We start from the raw sequence: 23114 nt of genomic DNA, 5'->3' as shown, positions 1-23114 counted from the left end.
GTAGGATGCAGTGCATTTCCTGTAATGAGGTGTTGAAAGGGGAAGGAGGAAGTCAGTTTTCTGGAAAGGAGTTTCCTGAGGGTGAATCTCAGGAGATGAGGCACCAACGAGACTTTTGAAAATTCGAAAGAGGTATTGTATATTGTTGGCTATGTTGTTGTTCAGTTGCCAAGTCATGTCTGACTCCTTGCGACCCCATGGACTGTAGCCCACCAGGCTCCTCTGTCTATGGGGATTCTCCAGGCAAGAACACTAGAGTGGGTTGCCATGCCCTCCTCTAGGGGATCTTCCCAACCTAGGCATCGAACCTTGGTCTCCCACATTGCAGGCAGATTCTTTACTGTCTGAGACATCAGGGAAGCCCTAAATTCTGCTAGAAGCATCCAATCACTGCCAATCACTGAGGGCTGGATTGTTGTCAGTGGGAACCAAAGAAAGGCCTGACCCTGAGAGCCATTTCTGGAGAAGGTCAGGCTGGCTGGGTGGAAGTGGGGAGGTAGTGGCTGACAGAGTTCCATACATTCACATCTGAATCGCACTAGTCGTAGGTGACTTCTGTTGAAATGTTCTGTTTCCTGGAGGCCAACAGGAGAGGATAATGTTGCCAAGTGAACTAGAAATAGAAATGTTTCGTCATTTCAAGGAAACTGGGAAGAACTGAAGGCTTAGTGTTCTCTCCTAGGAAGAAGACTGACATCAGAGACTGATTTGTGTGTCTCTGGCAGGGTCAGAGACAGAAAGTAGAGTCCACAGGAAGTTGTGATTCATGGACAGAGTGCTGGCATCCAGTGACATGGGCTCCACTGCTAACTGTGCAGCTCTGGATGAGTTATTTAAATTCTCTAAGCCTTCCTCTTGTCATCAATAAAAACGGCACTTGGAGAAAACCTATTTTCTAGATTGTTATCAAAATTAAATGAGATAATCCAAATCAAGTGCTTATTATAATGCTTAGGACAGTATACTAACCAGGTGGTACTAGTGGTAAAGAACCTGCCTGCCAGTGCAGGAGACATGAGACAGGGGTTGAATCTCTGGGTTGGGAAGATCCCCTGTAGAAGGGCATGGCAACCCACTCCAGTATTCTTGCCTGGAGAATCCCATGGACAGACAATCCATGGGGTCACAAAGAGTCAGACATGACTTTATAGGGCTTTTAATATATGGTAGATCAAAAAAAATTTTTTAGAAAGATAGTACTGTGGTCCATACAAAGATATATAACAGTTTGGTCTTGCTATTCATCTAAGGCTCCCTCTAATCACACTTACTGATAATTTTGGTTCTTCGCCCACACTGTTTCAGGTGAGGTTCTGGGAAAATCTGAATTCTCTGAATTAAAAGAATTTCATCAGTGGCCACACAGAGATTAAGATGCCAAGTCACCAAGAGCCTGCCCAGCCAGCCTTCTCACTGAGATAACGCAACATCCATTCCACTAATTTCATTAACTTGCTTATAAGAGAGTAATTGTTCTGCATGGAGTTTTTGTTCCCAGTTTTAGGTATATGATGTTTATTTGAAAGCACACGTGGAACTTTGTGTATTATTGTAAAACCTAATTTAATCCTTAACTTTAACATTTTAAGATTTTGGCCAACCCTTTCTGGAGTGGCAACCCTAGTCCCACCTTAATTTGCTATCACATGGCTGGAGAAAATATTAGATCCTTGACATTCTTTGCTGTTTTAAGATGTCTATCTTCCAGTGGGTTAATTGTGTGCTCTTATGTATTCTGTGACTCCTTTCCAACAATTGGTATCTCAGATCCCAGCATCTGGGAACAAGTTAATGCTCCTGCGAGCTCTTTCCTGAAGGCCAAGAAATCTTTTGTGGGTATTTTTAATATTTCCATCATTTTGAATGCTTTTATTAGTATTATATTTTAAATATTTTCTGTCTTTCTTTCATCATCTGAATACTGTTTTGATAGGGCTTGGCATGATTATACATTAGCCTGATTTCTCACATGAGGAAATTAAGAAGGTTAAGCTGTTGGTCCCAAAGTGCTCTGGTAGGTCAATGGAAGAGAAAGGATTCCAACCCATGTCTTTGGAGCTAAAAGCCTGTGTGTGTTCTAACTTTAGTATTTTCTACCCTCTGTTTCTCAGTGTTTTCCTGGACAATTATTGAACCATCATACCACCTTTAAGATCTTTTTCTACTTACCTTGCTTATTGTGTATGTGTCTATTACGTAAAAATTTGGGCTGCTGATGAATGGGGCATCCTCTTATTCATTTATTTCTCTCAGAGCCCTGATTGTACCTCGCACTTGTAAGTGTCACTGAAAGGCAATCTTTAGAGTGACTGGTGACATCAGTGAATAATTGTGTGTGTGTTAATTACTCAGTTGTGTCTGACTCTGTGACCCCATGGACTGTAACTGGTCAGGCTTCTCTGTCCGTGGAATTCTCCAGGCAAGAATACTGGAGTGGGTAGTGATTCCCTTCTCCAGGGGACTCTTCTCAACCCAGGGGTTGAACCTGGATCTCCTGCATTGCGGGCAGATTGTTTACCATCTCAGCCACCAGGGAAGCCCCAGTGAATAATTAGAGTTTTCTAAAATTGAAATATGATCTGTGAGCATCATTTAATGTTTTACTTTCCTTGATTTACTTATTTTCCCTTGCACATATACTTCTATATAGAATGTATGTAGCTCATTGTATTCCAAGGCTTAACTAGTAGAGAAAGTTCATGCTCGCTTCTTCCTTGGGGGTTTCATAGGACTGAATTGTTGAGCTGTGAAGAAAGCATTTTACCCAAGTGCATTTACTCCTATAGGAAACGAGCTATATTGAAGGCAACTCTGATCAAAATGCTGTATCGCTGATCTTCTCACTCAAAGAAGAAGTTGGTGCACTGGCCAGAGTATTACGTTTATTTGAGGTAAGTGCTCTATTCATTTCTGTTTTAAATAATGGCATAGCAGACTTCTGTGTTATCTTCTGGTTGGATGCAGTGAAAAGAACATAGAGTCTAGAACTGGAAGACTTGATTTTCAGCTTAGGCTCTTACATTACCCAACTGTGTGATCTTAGATAAGTCTTTCATTGTCTGTGAGCTAAGGTTTCTCCATTTCATAATTAGGATCATTCAGAATCGTGGTTGCACACCCAGGAAGCCAACACTGGACTCCCTCTTCCTGTATCAAACTTTGCTTGAAGTAATTGAGTTGGCCTTCATATTTACAAGTCATACCGCCTTCAGATTCAACTAAAATTTCTATCTGGGGTTGGTTGAATCCACAGATGTGCAGCTCACTGGTAGGGAGGACTGACTGTATTCATTATGCTAGTACTGCCATTTTATATGAGAGTCTTGAGCATCCAGGGATTTTGGTACCCATGGGGTCCTGGAATCAGTCCTCCACGGATACAGAAGGATGACTGTACTATTCTCTCAATGTTCCCAAAGCACTTTTTAACTGTGGACTATAGACTAACACTTTCACAGCACTTATTTACCTTGTGAAATGCATACATTTCTGATTGATCCCAAGGATTGTTTCTTCAGGCAGGGAACCTTGTGTGAGTCATCTTTATATCCTCTATAGGCTCAGTTTATATATATAAAATGTTCAGTTAAGAATGAAATAATATATGGAATCTAGAAAAATGGTACAGATGAACCTATTTACAGGGTAGGAATAGAGCCGCCGATGTAGAGAACAAGCATGGGACACACTGGGGGGAGGAGAGAGTGGGATGAATTGAGAGAGTAGCACTCACATATATACAGTACCATGTGTAAAACAGATAGCTAGTGGGAAGCTGCTGCAGAGCACAGGGAGCTCAGCTCAGTGCTCTGCCAAGACCTAGAGGGGTGGAATGCGGTAGGGGGTGGTTGGTGGGAAGGAGGCTTAAGAGGAAGGGGATATATGTATAGTTATAGCTGATTCACTTTGTTGTACAGCAGACACTAACACAACTTTGTAAAGCAATCATACTCCAATATAAAATCATAAATGAAAAAGAATGAAATTATATTTAAATGTGAGCAAAGGAAAATAGACTTTCAAAAATGCTTTTGCCCTGGATTGCAAGAAGAAATATTTTTGAACCAAATAATTTTTTACCCCTAGTACTTTAGGGGTGACTCTACCTGGTGACTAAATACATAAATAGGTGAAGAGACAGATCTCCCAGCCAGAAGAATGCCAAATAATTTAAACAGATACTCTGGAGTCAAAGAAGGAAAAGAATATAACTCTTCACTCCTTAGGTGTGGGCCATACAGAGTGACTTGATGAAATGGCCCTTCACCTCTGTGATCTTCTTTCCCTAAACCCATAACCCCAGTCTAACCATGAGGAAAACATCAGACAAATTCCAGTTAATGAACAGGGTACAGAATACTTGACTAGTACTCTTCAAGACTGTCAAGGTCATCAACAACTAGAAGTGTCTGGGAAGTTGTCCCAGTCCAAAGGAGCCTCAGGGGATATGACAACTCAATATAATGTAGTGCCCTGAGTGGGACTGTAGAGCAGAAAGAGGACATGAGACACAAACTAAAGAAATTCAAATAAAGTATGGTCCTTAGTTTGTGAAAGTGTATCAACATCAGTTCATTAATTTTAACACATCTTCAGTACTTATACATGACACTAATATTAGGGGAAATTGGCTGCAGAATATATGGGAATTCTCTCTACTAGCTTCTTACTTTTTTGTAAATTTAAAGTTGATCTAAAAAATAAAGTCTATTTTAATGAAATTAAACCTGGCTATCCAAAGTGAGGAAGAAAAATATCTGCCTGAGAGCAAGAAATGAGTGTAGAAAAGAGAGACAGAGAGGTTTCTGAATGGCAAGCTGATCCTGAGAAAGAATATATCTGTAAATACAGGAATGTCACATTTTTGTCTTTGTATTATACGGTTCATAAGCATTTTCCTTGTGAGAGTCAGAGCTTAAGGTTAATAAATTAAATAATAGTAAATTAACAGGATGTTTTCAACCTAATAAATAAGCCACAAGTAACTATTTACCAGGACGAAATGCACCCAAGAAACATGGCCTGCACGTGGGATGGTGAATGTCAAAGTTCATTGACTGTGACAGGTTGTTTAATGTGTGCCTTTGTTTACTCATCTGTAAACTGGAACTAATGATCCATACCTCCCTAGGTCCTGGAGGTTGTATATGCTACATAAAATGCGTGGTATGACTCTGAGTCCACAGAAGATTCTCACATGATGTCTGTTCCTTTACTGCTTCCAACTGTTATCTATGAAACCCATGAGAAATCTTTGAGACTGTGTGAAGAGGAGAAAGATGTTAGAAGCCTAGAGATATTCAGGAGCCTTGATTTAAATTTTTTTCCCAAAAAAGTAAAAATAAAAAAAAATAGAATGAATGGCTTAGTGTGTATTGTGAGCATTTACAGCAAATTGCAATGACCGAGAGTCAAGGCAGGACCATTTTAAAAAAAGCAGAATAGCATAGGGTGGCAAAGAGGCAGACACGACTGAGCTAGTAATCACAGCACAGTAAGCACAGCGTAGCAGAACCAAGGGGTTATGGTGGCCACAATGTATTTGTATACTTCAAATGGAGAAGTAAGTATTAGATACAAAGCCTTTAAATTGTATGCATGTGTGCTTGGTCGCCCAGTCGTGTCTGACTGTTTGTGACCTCATGGATTGTAGTGCACCAGACTCCTCTGTCCGTGGGATTCTCCAGGCAAGAATACTGGAATGGGTTGCCATGCCCTCCTCCAAGGGATCTTCCCCACCCAGGGATCAAACCTGTGTCTTCTGAATTGCAGACAGATTCTTTATTGCTGAGCCTGTGGGGAAGCCATTTATATTGTGTAGATGATGCTAAACTTCTGGATTATATAAAATGAAATCATTTTCTGCCAGAAAAAATAAAAAGAAAAAGAATAAGGATGAATCTAAACTACATTTTAGGGCAGTATTTCCTAAACAATAGTCTATCAAATGCCACATATTATTAGGTGTTTTATTAGATGAGAGTTCCAAGGTTAAATAGGGTTGGAAAATTCTGCATCTAGATTTTGGAGACCCCTCATGCTTGTGAAAATATTAAAGAGTTTGGAAAGCCCTGCAGAGTGGAAACTTATTCAGTGTTACCTTACTCAGCATTTCCCAAATGTTTTTTGACCATGGAACCTTGTTCAAGAAAGACACATTACCGTTTTGCAGGCACTAGTATCCCATTGAACTTATGTTATTCTCGAGTTAGGAGCTCCAGACTCTCAGTTATGAGTGAGATTTGGGACCCACAGCATTGGGATTCAGACTATGTTGTCTGGAACCAAACTGTTTGGGTTGAAAATCCAGTTGTGCCACCTGTGAACTGGGTAACCTTAGGAAAGTTATTTATCCTCTTGGTGACTTAGTTTCCTCATGTTTAAACTGAAGGTAATAAGATTTTTTTGTAGGGCTGTTGTGAAAGTTAAATGAATTAATACAGGCAAAGTACTTAATGATAGTATCTGTCACATAGTAAGAGCTCAATAAATGTTTGCTCTCATTATTTCTATGCAGTATCATTTTGGAGAGTCATGGAGCATCAGAGACTTACATTCTTAGCTCTGTGACAGATAGCTAAAGGATTAAGATTAAGATTAATTGACTTGAAAAGGGATTATGGGGTAAGGAAACAATAGTTTCATTCAAATATTTGAAGTGCCATCATGGAAAAAGAATGGGGCTTCCCTGGTGATTCAGATGGTAAAGAATCTGCTTGTAATGTGGGACACCTGGGTTTGATCCCTGGGTGGGGAAGATCCTCTGCAGAAGGGAATGGCTACCCACTCCAGTATTCTTGCCCGGAGAATTCCATGGACAGTGGAGCCTGGCGGGCTACAGTCCATGAGGTCAAAAAGAGTCAGACAGAAGAATACTGCTTATTTTTTGTTACTTCACAGGCAAAAGGACAAAGCATGAAATTACAGGGAGCATATTTCAAATCACTTAAAGGCATCATCTCTACTGTAGAAGAGAACTGGAAGACATTGATTTCAAGCATTATTACTATCAAAACAGCTAGTAAAAGGCAGGGCAGAATCAATGCAAAAATTATGGTATAAATAATCTTACCTTTCCTTAATAAAGACAAAGGAAAAATCCATTCTAGTTCCTCCAAAATTGGCAATGGAGGAGAAATGTTATATGGCGGAATCACCTGTACCTGTGAGTACCTTGCTAGGTACTCTTGTAGTCACCTCCATCCTTAATGAGCATGACTGTCTTTTCCATAGCTGATTAACACCAAAGTCATCATCCCACTAAGTGGTGATACTGCCTGCCAGTGGGCTCATGGTCTATTAGACCTCAGCTAGTAACAACATCAGAATGCAGTGCAAACCTGGAGAGGTGGGATGGGTGGCGGTGGGAGGGAGGCTCAAGAGAGAGGGGATATATCTATATCTATCTATCTATATATATATATTGGAAGTGAGAAATAGATTTAAGGGCCTAGATCTGATAGAGTGCCTGATGAACTATGGAATGAGGTTCGTAACATTATACAGGAGACGGGGATCAAGACCATCTCCATGGAAAAGAAAGCAAAAAAGCAAAATGGCTGTCTGGGGAGGCCTTACAAATAGCTGTGAAAAGAAGAGAAGCAAAAAGCAAAGGAGAAAAGGAAAGATATAAACATCTGAATACAGAGTTCCAAAGAATAGCAAGAAGAGATAAGAAAGCCTTCTTCAGCAATTAATGCAAAGAAATAGAGGAAAACAACAGAATGGGAAAGACTAGAGATCTCTTCAAGAAAATCAGAGATACCAAAGGAATATTTCATGCAAAGATGGGCTCGATAAAGGACAGAAATGGTATGGACCTAACAGAAGCAGAAGATATTAAGAAGAGGTGACAAGAATACACAAAAGAACTGTACAAAAAAGATCTTCATGACCCCGATAATCACAATGGTGTGATCACTGACCTAGAGCCAGACATCCTGGAATGTGAAGTCAAGCGGGCCTTAGAAAGCATCACTACGAACAAAGCTAGTGGAGGTGATGGAATTCCAGTTGAGCTATTCCAAATCCTGAAAGATGATGCTGTGAAAGTGCTGTACTCAATATGCCAGCAAATTTGGAAAACTCAGCAGTGGCCACAGGACTGGAAAAGGTCAGTTTTCATTCCAATCCCAAAGAAAGGCAATGCCAAAGAATGCTCAAACTACCGTACAATTGCACTCATCTGACACGCTAGTAAAGTAATGCTCAAAATTCTCCAAGCCAGGCTTCACAATATGTGAACCGTGAACTTCCTGATGTTCAAGCTGGTCTTAGAAAAGGCAGAGGAACCAGAGATCAAATTGCCAACATCCGCTGGATCATGGAAAAAGCAAGAGAGTTCCAGAAAAACATCTATTTCTGCTTTACTGACTATGCCAAAGCCTTTGACTGTGTGGATCACAATAAACTGTGGAAAATTCTAAAAGAGATGGGAATACCAGACCACCTGATCTGCCTCTTGAGAAATTTGTATGCAGGTCAGGAAGCAACAGTTAGAACTGAACATGGAACAACAGACTGGTTCCAAACAGGAAAAGGAGTACATCAAGGCTGTATATTGTCACCCTGCTTATTTAACTTCTATGCAGACTACATCATGAGAAACGCTGGACTGGAAGAAACACAAGCTGGAATCAAGATTGCCAGGAGAAATATCAATAACCTCAGATATGCAGATGACACCACCCTTATGGCAGAAAGTGAAGAGGAACTCAAAAGCCTCTTGATGAAAGTGAAAGTGGAGAGTGAAAAAGTTGGCTTAAAGCTCAACATTCAGAAAACGAAGATCATGGCATTCGGTCCCACCACTTCATGGGAAATAGATGGGCAAACAGTGGAAACAGTGTCAGACTTTATTTTTCTGGGCTCCAAAATCACTGCAGATGGTGACTGCAGCCATGAAATTAAAAGACGCTTACTCCTTGGAAGGAAGGTTATGACCAACCTAGATAGCATATTCAAAAGCAGAGACATTACTTTGCCAACAAAGGTTCGTCTAGTCAAGGCTATGGTTTTTCCATTGGTCATGTATGGATGTGAGAGTTGGACTGTGAAGAAGGCTGAGCGCTGAAGAATTGATGCTTTGAACTGTGGTGTTGGAGAAGACTCTTGAGAGTCCCTTGGACTGCAAGGAGATCCAACCAGTCCATTCTGAAGGAGATCAGCCCTGGGATTTCTTTGGAAGGAATGATGCTAACGCTGAGACTCCAGTACTTTGGCCACCTCATGCGAAGAGTTGACTCATTGGAAAAGACTCTGATGCTGGGAGGGATTGGGGGCAAGAGGAGAGGGGGATGACAGAGGATGAGATGGCTGGATGGCATCACTGACTCGATGGACATGAGTCTGAGTGAACTCTTGGAGTTGGTAACGGACAGGGAGGCCTGGCGTGCTGCGATTCACGGGGTCGCAAAGAGTTGGACACGACTGAGTGGCTGATCTGATCTGATCTGATATATATTGGACTTCCCTGGTGGTTCAGACAGTAAAGCATCTGTCTACAATGTGAGAGACCTAGGTTCGATCCATATACTCACAGCTGATTCGTATTTTATAGCAAAAGCCAATACAACATTATAAAGCAATTATCCTCCAATTAAAAAAAATAATAATACAAAAATAAATAGAGGTTCATTAACTCAAAAAAAAAGAATGCAATAGGCTTGATATTTACATTGGGGATACAGAGGTATGGTGTTTACACGCATTGGTTGTGTGGTGATGGAGGCAGTGAGGCAGATGGTTTCGTGGATTGGGGCCAAACAATTAGGAACATACTCAAACCTCTGTCTGCTAACCCCCCAAAATCCCACTGTCCTCAGTACATTGATCTTTCAATTCTCTGCATTTTCCAAAGTTCTCTTTATTTTTAGCTTCTACTCTCTCATGTCCTGAGCCTACTTAGAAAAATAGTCTCCTGAGAGCCTTTATTGCAAGTGGCTTAGTAATGGGCTATAAAATTAGAATCAAACTCCTGGGGGAAGTTGCAGAGAAGAGGTCTCCCTTCCTCTGCCAGAACCCCACTAATCATTTTACCTCGAATTCCCTAAGGACGGGAATAAGCCATCAGGCACATATACAGAGCTCTGAAGTGCATGATGAGTGTGCTCAGTTGTCATCATTTAACTGATGGAGACACACAGGTTCAGACTAAGCAAGCTGCCCAGGGCTAGACTCTTAGAGCTAGAAAATCCTTCCAAGTTCACCCTCCATTTTCACAGTAGATTTGAAAACAAATCTATATATGTGTTTACAGTCTAAATGTTTACAAGTACAGTCTGTATTTGTCACAGTCACTTTCTGTGTTCCCTCTCTGCCCAGATGACCCACATCCCACCCTCATAAGATACTCAATCAGCTCATACTGTCTCATTCATGCATTCCATTAACCTTCTGTGAGTATCAGCTGTTATCAGACCGTATATAGGTGTTGAGGAGACTGGGATGAGTGAAGCAGTCATTCTCTGCATCTGCAGAACGTGGAAAAGCTCAGGCTTCCATGAGCATTCTTAATCTAGGCTGGGGGAAAAATTTGTTAAGAAGTTTCTTGCAGACATAATGTTTAAGCTGAAACCTAAAGGACTGACTAGTGGGGTAAATGGGGGAGTAAATTCCAGAATGAAGAGACAAATGACTTGAGGGGAGAGAATAAACGCATGGCCACGTCATGGAATCCTTGAATCCTTTACCATCCACCAACCTCAGTGTTCCTGGGAACAGAAGCGGGGTTGCAGAGGAGAGGTTTGGCAGATAATAAGATGTTTACTACTCTCAAGTTTGGACTTTAGGTCCTGCCTGTGACTCCTGGGTCTGGTGAGCAGGACAGCATCAAGACTGAATCATGAGGGTTCCTTTTATCCTTTTCACCTTGGTGCAGAGCAGTTGTGGCAGTAACATGTTTACAGGGAACACTCCATCTTTAATCAAAATAAGAAGAGCATTGCGTTTCACTGGGGAAAAGTTCTTACAACCCAGATGACTTTTTCATCTTATTTAAACCCCCAAATATAGATAATAGTATAAAGAATGTCCATGTAACTCATTTCCTGTTTAAGCAGTAAATCATTACAGGAATGACTTAAATCCCTGGGTACCCCTTCCCCATGTACCTCCCTCCTCAGAAGTAGCTATTAATCTGAATTTGATACATATTATTCCCATGCATCTTTTAAGACTTTGTTATATAAAGATATCCATTAGGATATATGGCATAGTCTTGCAAGTTTTGCTTTTTTGAAGTAAAGTTGATTTACAATGCTGTATTAATTTCTGGTATACAGCAAAGCAATTCATTTGTATATGAACATATATACTTTACATATATAGACTTCATATTCTTTTCCATAATGGTTTATCACAAGATATTATATATAATTCCTTGTGCTATACAGGACCTTGTTGTTTATCCTGTAAGCTTTTAATCTTCATAAGATTGGAGTCATATTGTAATAGTCCGTCTGCAGTTTTCTTTTTGGGGAGAAGAATGGGGACATTGTTTTTTTAGATTTGTGCATCTATTTCTGCTCATTCATTTTTTTCCCTCTCTATTTTCCATTGTATGACTATACTTTATTTCTTATTGATGGATCTTTAGCTTGCTTCTCTTGTGTGTCCATGCAGATGGTTCTGCCTCAAACATTTTGATAGGTTTGATGATCCAGTTATTGAATAGAGGAACCTCAGATGGAAAACTGGCACTGTTTTCAGCTGTTTACCTGTTCAAAACCAGGCATATTTGAGAAACAGTAGCATGAAGCTGACTTTCTACACTTTCATCATAAAGTTCAGTCCCACGTTGTGAAAATGTAGACGGAGTGCTGTGGTCCATTGATGGTACGTGGGTTGTGATTGCTCATGGATAGCTTGGACTGAAACAGGCCACTGGACCATTTTGATTTTATCTCTTCGGTGCCAAAAAAAAAAAAAAAAAGTGGGGGTAGAAAGGGGAACCTGGGACAGGACAGCTCTTTCCTGTAAAGCCTTGAGAAGAGCCTGGATTAAGCTGCTAGCCCGTTTCTTCCCCAGGAAAGGGGTTACCTCTGAAATGGACACAGTTCCAACCACATGGAGGGGAAGATGGGGAAGAAATAACCCAACAAAGAGGGACAAGACCAAGGGAGGGGAAGACCAGGAACTGACAACAGAGATACTCCCAGGGGAGGCGAGAGTGGGATCCTAAAAGATGGTTTTCAGGGGGTGAATCCTGAAAGTTAACTTGAACCTGCCTGAGAACGCGCCTCTAGCATGGAGTTGGGGAGGGTCTTGAGCTCACTCTAGACTTTAATAATTGTGCTGCTCCTGTTTTCTTGAATGTTTTTGGTTTCCTATTTAGCCCAGTAGGTTTAATTTTTAGACTCTTAGTCAGCTGGGGCTGTTACTGGACCTCTCACAAGAAGAGATCAGTAAAATACACAAGAAGCCCTGCCTGTACCTCTGTGAGACTTCTCTATTTTTCTGTTATTTCTCACCCCAGATGTTGTGGCCATCCCCACACTGTTTCTGCTTTTGTCCCATTGCAGTCTTTCTTCTTTTTTTGTGCCCCACGGTTTGTGGGATCTCAGTTCTCTAACCAGGGATCGAACCTATGCCCTCTGCAGTGGAAGTGCAGAGTCCTAACCACTGGATCACCAGGAAGTCCCCAGTCTATCCTTAAAATACCTGCCAGAGTGCTTCATTGAAAACATGAGTCCAAATCTCTCTCTCTCTCTGCCGTACTACCTCTCATAGCACAATGGCAACCCACTCCAGTACTCTTGCCTGGAAAATCCCATGGATGGAGAAGCCTGGTAGACTGCAGTCCATGGGGTCGCTAAGAGTGGGGCACGACTGAGCGACTTCACTTTCACTTTTCACTTTCATGCATTGGAGAAGGAAATGGCAACCCACTCCAGTGTTCTTGCCTGGAGAATCCCAGGGACGGATGAGCCTGGTAGGCTGCCATCTATGGGGTCACACAGAGTCAGACACGACTAAAGCAACGCAGCAGCAGCAGCAGCATCATAGTTGATTTACAATGTTGTGTTAGTTTCAGGTGTACAGCAAAGGGTTTAAGTTACATATACAATACATAGACATATATTCATTCTTTTTTCAGATGAAAGTGAAAGTCTCTCGGTTGTGTCTGACTCTTTGTGTCCGCATGGACTATACAGTCCATGGAATTCTCCAGGCCAGAATACTGGAGTGGGTAGCCTTTCCCTTCTCCAGGGGATCTTCTCAATCCAGGGATCAAACCCAGGTCTCCCCCATTGCAGGCAGATTCTTTACCAGCTGAGCCACAAGGGAAGCCCAAGAATGTTGGAGTGGGTAGCCTATCCCTTCTCCAGTGGATCTTCCTGACCCAAGAATTGAACCAAGTGTCCTGCATTGCAGGCAGATGCTTTACCAACTGAGCTATCAGGGAAGCCTTTTTCAGATACTTTACCTTTATAGGTTATTACAGAATATTGAGTAGAGTTCCCTTTGCTTACAGTAGGTCCTTGTTGTTTATCTATTTTATACACAGCTTCTTAATGTCACTCCAAGTGAAAACCAAAGTTAAGATGATGGCCGATAGGTTACTCTTGGCTGCTTCTCTGCCTCGTGGCCTACTGCCCCCTGCCCCCTGCTCATCTGCGCCTGTCACACTGGCCTCACTGATGGTCTTCAGTCATACTGTGAAATGGCTGACCCCAGCACCCTTCCACTTGCTGTTCCCTTATGACTTGCTTCCTCACTGATTTTAGGTCTAGACCTACATGTCACTTGTTTATTTTTGGGGGATTTCACGACCCCATTGTTTAAAATGGCACCTCGATTGAACCTCTGGAATAGTCTGTCCCTCTTCCCTGCTTATTTTTGTATGTTCCATCTGAAGACTGTATATTTTATTTATTTATCATAGTTATTATTTGTGTCTTCCTTCCAGAATGTAAGCTCCAGGAGGGCAGGGATTTTTCCTGCTTTGTCTGCTCTTATAGCCCAGTGCTTAAGCCCTGGCACCAGGGAGGTGTTGGATTGAATGAGTTATGAAAGGCTCCTGTCTGTTTACCTGAGACCAGTGATGTGGACCATCATCTGTGACTGTCTTTGATATTGCCTCCCACCCCAGAAAGCTCTGAAACCGACAAGGACATAACTTCATTTGAGCTTATGCCAAGGCAACAGCCTGTAGGAGGTCCAAGAACTCAAGAAGCTCCCCTTTTCCAGTCTAATCTCATCTGAAAATATGCTCAGCATTTCATTCCCCTTTTGGAAACATACTTTCAGGGAAAAATCTGAGAAGAGCTTAAAGTACAGCAAATATTAAAGGGGAAGTGACTCATCAACTTAATGTGTTTCAGTTTCCAGGAGAATAATATCTGTGCCAGGTTGAGAAAGGTAGGGCATACTGACTTCTTACTGAGTAACTGTGATTGAAGCCACAATGGTGCAAGGTGCTTTCTCTCTTGCTAATGCTCATTAAGCTGCCAGATAATATGATTTTTATATTAAACATGGAAAATAAAAGTTCATAATGTCTAACTAATGTATCCAAAGGTAGTGAATACAGAACAGAATTTGAACTCAGATTAGTCCCAAAGCCCGCACCTTTTGCGTTATCATTCTTCTTTCCTTGAGAAATGAAGTGGAAGAGGAGAGGAAGGAACTTGAGTTCAAGAAAAGGTCCAGAAGCACGAATCCACTTTTCACATTTCATCATATTCATTCTGTATTTCATCTACTTGTGATGAATCCCCCTTTAGGAAGATTTTCCTCATGGATGGGAGCACAAAAGGCTTTCTGGTCAACCCTTGTTAAAATAGACCATTCTTTTCACTTTGCTTTTTTCTGGACCCCACACTCTGTTCAAGAGTCCTGAGTCATCAGGTTGTTGCTCTGCCTTCTTGTATGCAGAAATTAACTACTGGGCAAATTGTGAAATTGTCTTTGCAGTGTTGAACTCTCACTTTTCTTGCCTCTGCCAAAATGTCCACGAAGATGTGATGAGTGTGCATGGGTCAATTTTTAACTTGAATAGAGCCCTCGTTTGAAAATACAAATTCAGGGACTTGCCTGGCTGTCCGGTGGTTAAGACTCTGTGCTTCCACTGCAGGGGGTATGGATTCAATCCCTGTTGGGGAACTATGATTCCAAATGCCATGTGGCATGGCCAAATAAATGATAATAAAAATTCACTTCTTAAAAGGTAACTATGATCATATTCAGATTTGGAGGTTCACTTCTAAAGCATTTCTTAGCAACCAAAATTATTGGTATCTAAGGATCCACACTATTAAACCAGAGAAACACCACTAAGGAAATTGCATGCTAAGCTAGAGAGCTAATTGATTCAAATGGGAAAGAAATCATCTGAAGAATTTAGCTGGGTGATCTTAGCCAGAAATTTCACTCACATTAAAAAGATACGTGGATGAAACTGGAGCCTATTATACAGAGTGAAGTAAGCCAGAAAGAAAAACACCAATGCAGTATCAGTTCAGTTCAGTTCAGTTCATTCACTCAGTCGTGTCTGACTCTTAGCGACCCCACGAATTGCAGCACACCAGGCCTCCCTGTCCATCACCAACTCCCGGAGTTCACTCGGACTTACATCCGTCGAGTCAGTAATGCCATCCAGCCATCTCATCCTCTGTCATCCCCTTCTCCTCTTGCCCCCAATCCCTCCCAGCATCAGAGTCTTTTCCAAGGAGTCAACTCTTCGCATGAGGTGGCCAAAGTACTGGAGTTTCAGCTTTAGCATCTAACGCATATATATGGAATTTAGAAAGATAGTAACGATAACCCTGTATAAGAGACAGCAAAAGAGACACAGATGTATAGAACAGTCTTTTGGACTCTGTGGGAGAGGGTGAGGGTGGGATGATTTGGGAGAATGGTATTGAAACATGTGTATTATCATATGTGAAACGAATCGCCAGTCCAGGTTCGATGCATGATGCAGGACGCTTGGGGCTGGTGCATTGGGATGACCCAGAGGCATGGTATAGGGAGGGAGGTGGGAGGGGGTTTCAGGATGGGGAACATGTGTACACCTGTGGCAGATTCATGTCAATGTATGGCAAAACCAATACAATATTGTAAAGTAATTAGCCTCCGATCAAAATAAATTTATATTAAAAAAAGATATTTTGATTTTCGTTGCATGGGTAATAGTATGAAACTGTTGGCAAATAAATGGAAGTTACACATAATCTTGTCATAACATCATGATGCCTTTCATTCTAGCCTTTTTTCCTTGTGTTGGACAGAAGTTTTAAAACATATTTTAATTATCTATCACATACCTATATCCATCATAAGTATTTTCCCAAGGGTCTGTCATTTAAAAGAGAAAGTTAAATTTTAGTAATAAATATTGTCTTTCGAAAAGTTGAACTGTGATCAAAAAGAAAATAGAGACAAAAACACCCTGAGGCCCATCAGTGGAGTTGTTCAGTCGCTAAGTCATGTCCAACTCTTTGTGACCTCACGGGCGACTTCCCTGTTCTTCACTGTCTCCTGGAGTTTGCTCAAACTCATCACTGGAGACCATCACTGTGGGAGTACTTACTGGCACTTTGTTTTTAATGGTTTCAGGGTCTCCAGTGAATGATTATAGACTACGGTCCATCTTATATCCCACTATTATGTAGTCGGGTTACAAATTTTGGTAAAAAGTTCTCCCATAAGTTAGGTCTCTAGAATTATAAAAACTGAGTCATGGGGCATACATTGTTTTTTTTTAAATTGGAGCAAAATTGCTTTGCAGTGTTTTTGTTTCTGCTGCGCAATGAAGTGAATCAGCTGGAAGTATACGTACATTCCCTTCCTCTTGAGGCTCCCCCTCCTTCCCTCCCTTCCATCCCACCCCTCTCGGTCATCACAGAGCACTGAGCTGAGCTCTCTGTGCTGTACAGAAGCTTCCTACCAGCTATCTGTTTTACTCATGGTAGTGTACATACAGCATACGCTGTCTTCTGGCTGTTTCCAAGGTGAGAGGCTTCTCCCTGGGAAGGGGTGTTGTGTTACGAGGGGTGGGATAGAAGTGGGGAAACTCAATCAGTGTAGTTTCTGCCTTCCAGCCTTTAAAATTTTTTTTTCACTCTACACCCCTTCCCACCTCCTATACCACCCGGCCTCCCTTGCTGTTCCACAAATGAACATGGCCGAGGTGCATCCACTCCTATTTCTTGGCTTTGCTGTTTTTTCTCTGCTCTTAACAAAGCAGGAATTGGTTAAAGTTTAAAGTTACTTTAAACTTCTTTTAAAGTTTCAGCTTAGGTCAATAGGCGGAGCTTAACCATTTGCTTTCATCCAGAGCCAAGATGGATGACATTGCTCTTTGTTTTCATTAGAAAGTCACCTCTATTTGCAAAGAAAGCTTTAGAGCAACTGCTATCTGCTCTTCCTTCCTCCACGTGATCTTCTCTGTCTCTGGTCAGGAGTCCCCACATTGGGTTACCTGGTCAGGGGTATGTTCTTCTGCAGCTGGTGCCCATGTATAATGGCTTCATCATGTACCCCTGAGAATTATGGGGAAGAAGGAGCAGGAAGCAGGCCTGTGTAGGATTGCTTCTTATTGTGTTTACTCCCATAGTGTTTTCACTTTGAGGGATGTGGCATAATAGTAATAAGAATGATGAGACCTGGTATTTGTGGGATGCTCATCATATCCCTGGCAGGACAGGGTGTGTGGTTAAAAGACCAATGTCTGAGGTTAGAGAAAATGAGCTTCTCTCTCCAGCCACTTTTTTTTTTTAAATAGGTGTGTAATTGCTTTGGGCTTCCCAAGTGGCTTCCCTGGTGGCTCAGATGGTAAGAATCTGCCTACAATGCAAGAGACCCGAGTTCCGTCCCTGGGTTGGGAAGATCCCCCTGGAGAAGGAAATTGCAACCCAATCGAATATTCTTACCTGGAGAATCTCATGGACAGAGGAGCCTGGCGGGCTATAGTCCGTGGGGTTGCAAAAGAGTTGGACATTACTTAGCGACTAAACAACACTAATTGCTTTACAATGTTGTATTAGTTTCTGCTGTCCAATGCAGTGAATCAGCTATATGTATACATATATCCCCTCCCTTTTGGACCTCCCTGCTACCCAGCATCCCCCATCCCAGCCATCTGGGTCATCACAGAGCACCGAGCTGAGCTCCCTCTGTTACACAGCAGCTTCCCCTCTGGCCCCTTTTAACAAAGCATCTTTGTCTCTAATTTCGTTCTTCACATCTTCCTTAACCTCTACAAAGGATTCTTGAGAAGGTCACAGAAGATAATTTGAAACTGTAAAGTGGTATTATTTGAATATCATTACTGTATTTAAGTATCATTACTGTAATTATCCATGTGCTCTTCAACCATATGCCACTAACCATCGAGGAAAAAGATGCACTTCTTGAACTCTAAGGTTGATGAATTTCATTTCTTTGCAATTATAGAATTATTCAAGTTAAGCATTTTTTTCTGGGTACATTTTGTCCATTTTAATGTTTGGAGAAATCCTCTTTTAAAGAAAAATTAATAAAGAGGATAGTCCTTGATTTTCTTCACAAAGAACAACACTGTCAATGAAATCAGAGTTTTGAATAAGTAATAATGAAAACCACACATTAAAATTTGAGGGCCAGTTTAAGTAAGTGACTCTTTTTTTACTGATGAACTCAATAAGGGCTAAAGTATCACCAGCTAGAGACATTGTAGTTGAGAAGCTGTATTAAGTGATTATTATTTGTGGCATTAAATGCACATGAGTCTTCCCTTCTCAATGAGACTTCATGTGTCCATTCTATTAAATACTGCAAACTGCCCCGTTGCACTCCAAGACTGCCTGTTCCCTTCACCCTGCTCTGCATTGTGTTTTTCCCTAGGCTTTATCATTATAATACATAAATCAGTTATCTTTTTTGTTTGTTGTTTGTATCTTCAAAACTTGAATGTAAACTCTATTAAAGGAAAATATCTTTGTTTTGTTCACTACTGTATCGCAGCCACTTAGAAAGTGACCAGTACCTGGAAGGTGCTACATATACGTTTGTAGCATAACTGGAATGAAAAGTAATTATAAAAAAATATGAGTGGTATTTGTACTGGATAAAATAAAATTTTAACTGAGCATGTTTTAGGTACCTGACAGTCTGTATGTATTGTCTCATCCAGTGTTTCCTACAAATTTATGAACCAGGTACCATGAATACCTGGAGAAGGGCATGGCAGCCCACTCCACTATTCTTGCCTGGAGAATCCCCTGGGCATAGAAGCCTGGCAGACTGCAGTCCATGGGGTGGCAAAGAGTCGGACACGACTGAGTGACCAAGCACCACAACTACCCACAAAATTACAGATGGAGAAACTGATGGTTAGAAATATAAAAGTACATTTTCTAAGGTCTCATAGCTGACATAGTTAAGAACCTTGATTTAAACCCAATAAGCCTGACTCTTGTGGACTCTATCCAAGCAGAATAGTGTTGCTTCTGTGTACCAAACTGAAATCTTATGTTTGCAATTCTAGGCCTTGAGCAGATTTCCATGTGATTAAATTCTGTGACATTTGAACTATTTCCCCAACATTTGGTTTGTTATTTGGTTTTGCAGAAGAAAAAGTAAACAATTTTTGCTGTGTTAAAGGCTTTCTTCTACTCTTATATTGGACAAAAAAAGGAAGAAAGAAAAAAAAAGAGAATTCTTCTTCCTCACTTCTCCACATTTCATTGTGTTTGCTCTGGTTTTGCGTTTGGTCTGTGTCAATTCCAGTTACTGTCCCCTTCATACTCCCTTAACTTCTCTTTTCTAGGAGAATGATATAAACCTGACCCACATTGAATCAAGACCTTCACGTTTAAGGAAAGACGAGTATGAATTTTTCACCAATCTGGATCAACGCAGCGTGCCTGCCCTGGCAAACATCATCAAGATCTTGAGACATGACATTGGTGCCACTGTGCACGAGCTTTCCCGGGATAAGAAGAAAGACACAGGTGAGAGGCAGGAATTTCACAAGGTAAATAGCTCTACATCCTCACCATAAAATAAGGGCAAAGAAGGACTTGCCTGGGAGCCCAGTGGTAGGACATTGCCTTCCAATGTAGGGGGTGCCGGTTCCATCCCTGGCTGGGAAGCGGCGATCTCATATGCCTTGAGGCCAAGAAACCAAACGTAAAACAGAAACAATATTGAAACAAATTCAATAAAGATTTTAAAAATCATGCTCGTGCTAGGTTGCTTCAAAGTTGTGTCTGACTCTGTGCAATCACATGAAAAAAACTTAAAAAAGAATAATGTCAAAGGTAATCTCAACCATGAAAGACCAGGATTTAGTGAGAGGATGTAGTTTAGGGATGCAGAATAGTGCCTGTCATAGTTAGACATTTAATAGCTGTTCCTTTTCCCCTTCCTCAAAATAGCTGTTTCTTATATTAGTTGTCTTTAGTTGCCTTCTACTGCAATTTTTATACATTTTTCATTGGTGGATTTTTATGCTCTCAAAATTTCTCTGCCTCAGTTTCCTCTGTAAAATGAAAATTTTTGAGATTTAAAAGGTCAATTCTATAAAGCCTGTGTGTAGCTTTATGTAGGGTGACAGTTACAAGGCAGAAGTCTCATCTCATGGCTTAGAGGTAGGATGGTTAGGGTGTCCAGGGTGCTTTCTATTTAAATATGGTGTCAGGACAAATTCTTTAGTAATCTCTGTTGCGTCTCATGGTCTCTCCCCATGTGCTTCTCATGAGCTGGAGCTCTTTGATTCCTTGTTCTTAGGACTTCCATTGTCTCTTCCACTAGATTACAAGCTCCTTGTAGGCAGGGAGAGTCTCTTACCTACATTAATATCCTTAGAGTTACATAGCTCTCAGCAATTATTTGTGCATGAATGACTAAATAGAGTAATTGTCAAGACTTGCTCTGCCCACTTGTTTACTTACTGAAATTGCTACCGAATCCAAACTGGTTCTGCTCTGTCACACGATGGACCAGTAAATCAGGAGACAAGTTCTTGGGGACAAGGGATAGTGACTTTATTCAGAAAGCCAGCAGACTGAGAAGATGGCAGACTGATGTCTCAAAGAACCATCTTACTCCAGTCAGAACTTGGGCTATTTTACTAAAAATAGCCCGAATTATATTTTTATGTTAAAAAGAGAAGTTAGTTGTCTATTGTAAACGTCTTGGTGCAGGAATCCTTTGTTCTTATAGGTGTCCCTGTAGGTCAGGTTATGATGTTCCTGTGAATCTCCAACAAAACAAATGTTATTCTCTGTTTTGCAACTTTTTACTCATATATGTATAAAGGCCTGAGCCCTGAGAATGGGCTATTCTGTATATTTTAAGTTCTAGGCAACATTCTTTTACAAAAGGTGGAGAGCCAGTGTGATTAACCACTGGCAGCAGAGCACAAAGGTTAAAATAACAGAAACATCTAATATGGAGTCATATTTGTTCTTCCCTATTACAAAATATTGCCCTGGAGAGGAGTTAGGGCAATAGAGTGTAGGAATTGCATGGGCTTGGCCTTGGAGAGGCTTCGGTTCAAGCCCTGCTTTTTCCACTTATTGGCTTTGAGACCCTTGACAAGTCTCTTTAACAGCCCTGACCTCTATTTTTCATAGGACTTCTGTGAGGATTAAATGAGATCTTGCATAGTCAGTGCTTAAAACAGTGCCCAGCTGGGTAAATGATAGTATGTGGTGGTTGTTGAACTGATGAGCTGTGCTAATAGATGACTAATAACTAAAGACCAGAGTTTCCATTAGGGATAATGCTTTGCGTTGTATAGTTCTGTTGATTTTGACAAATACATAATGTCACGTGTTTGCTATTTCATGTCATACAAAATGGTTTCAGTGCTCTCAAAATGCACTGTGCTCCACATGCTCATCCCTCTCTCCTTCCCCTTTCTCCCTGGCAACCACCCATCTTTTTACTGTCTCCGTGATTTTGACTTTTCCAGAATGTTATGCTGTATGAATATGGAACCACAGACTATATATGCTTTTTTAAAATATTTATTTATTTGGCCGTGTTAGGTCTTAGTTACGTTATGTGGGATCTTTGGTTGCAGACTCTCTAGTTGTGGCATGAGGCTTAGTTGCTCTGAAACTTGTGGGATCTTAGTTCCCCAAACAGGAATTGAACCTGTGTCCTGTGCATTGCAAGGCAGAATCTTAACCACTGGACCACCAGGGATGTCCCTACATCCTTTTAGACTGGTTTTTTTTGTTTGTTTGTTTCATTTAGCAGGTTTCCTTCATGCCTTTTTGCGACTTGATAGCTCATTTTTTGGTAATCACTGAAAAATGTTCCATTGTATAGATGTACCGCATCTCATTTATCCATTTTGCTCAGTCTATTGAAGGATATTTTGGTTGCTTCTAAATTTTGGCAATTATGGATGAGGCTGTTAAATATTCATATGCAGGTTTTTCTGTTTTCAAAGTTTTCAACTCATTTGGGTCACTACTTAGAAGTGATTGCTGAGATGAACTATTTTTTCCTATATAATCAAAAAATTTTTTCTATTGTAAAATCTAAAATCAAAAGCTTTTTTTTGGCCACAACATTAAAGACTAGCTCAAGAGGATTTCAGGCTTCGCAGTTGAAGTTAACATGTTAATAATTACTGCTGCTGCTGCTGCTAAGTCGCTTCAGTCGTGTCCGACTCTGCGACCCCATAGACGGCAGCCCACCAGGCTCCCCCGTCCCTGGGATTCTCCAGGCAAGAACACTGGAGTGGGTTGCCATTTCCTTCTCCAATACATGAAAGTGAAAAGTGAAAGTGAAGTCGCTCAGTCGTGTCCGACTCTTCGCGACCCCATGGACTGCAGCCTACCAGGCTCCTCCGTCCATGGGATTTTAAATGAGACATAAGACTGCACACTCCTCCCCCCACCGCCCTGCCCCACATAGGCCATTGAAACATTTTCTTTTTTTTTTTAAAGCTTCTAAAAAGCCTAAGCCCAGATTCATTTTGATCCAATATTAGCAGAGTTCCACTGCCCGCGATGCCGTAGTGCTGCGAGGCGGCGCAGGCCAGTCGGCCCGGCAGGTATGGGGAGAACTCGGCGGCGTAGCCGTGGCGGCCGGGCATCCGAAGCGTCCGTACCCCTCCGCCGGGCGTCGCGCTCATCGCGCCCGCCGCCTCCGGCCCTCGCCGCTTTGGC

General features: G+C 41.4%; 1 protein-coding gene across 1 annotated transcript in view; it reads left to right on the top strand.

The window, feature by feature from the left end:
* The window catches only part of PAH (phenylalanine hydroxylase), a 90203-nt gene that overhangs the window by 5034 nt on the left and 62055 nt on the right, over positions 1-23114 (top strand). The window contains 2 exon segments of the mRNA NM_001046058.2: positions 2787-2891; positions 19754-19937. Of these exon segments, the coding sequence (NP_001039523.1) occupies positions 2787-2891; positions 19754-19937 (289 nt within the window).

Source organism: Bos taurus, chromosome 5 (assembly GCF_002263795.3).
Source record: "Bos taurus isolate L1 Dominette 01449 registration number 42190680 breed Hereford chromosome 5, ARS-UCD2.0, whole genome shotgun sequence".
NCBI classification, from domain to species: Eukaryota; Metazoa; Chordata; class Mammalia; order Artiodactyla; family Bovidae; genus Bos; species Bos taurus.
The sequence above is the reverse complement of the archived record's forward strand: the minus strand, read 5'-3'. Positions and strand labels throughout refer to the sequence as shown.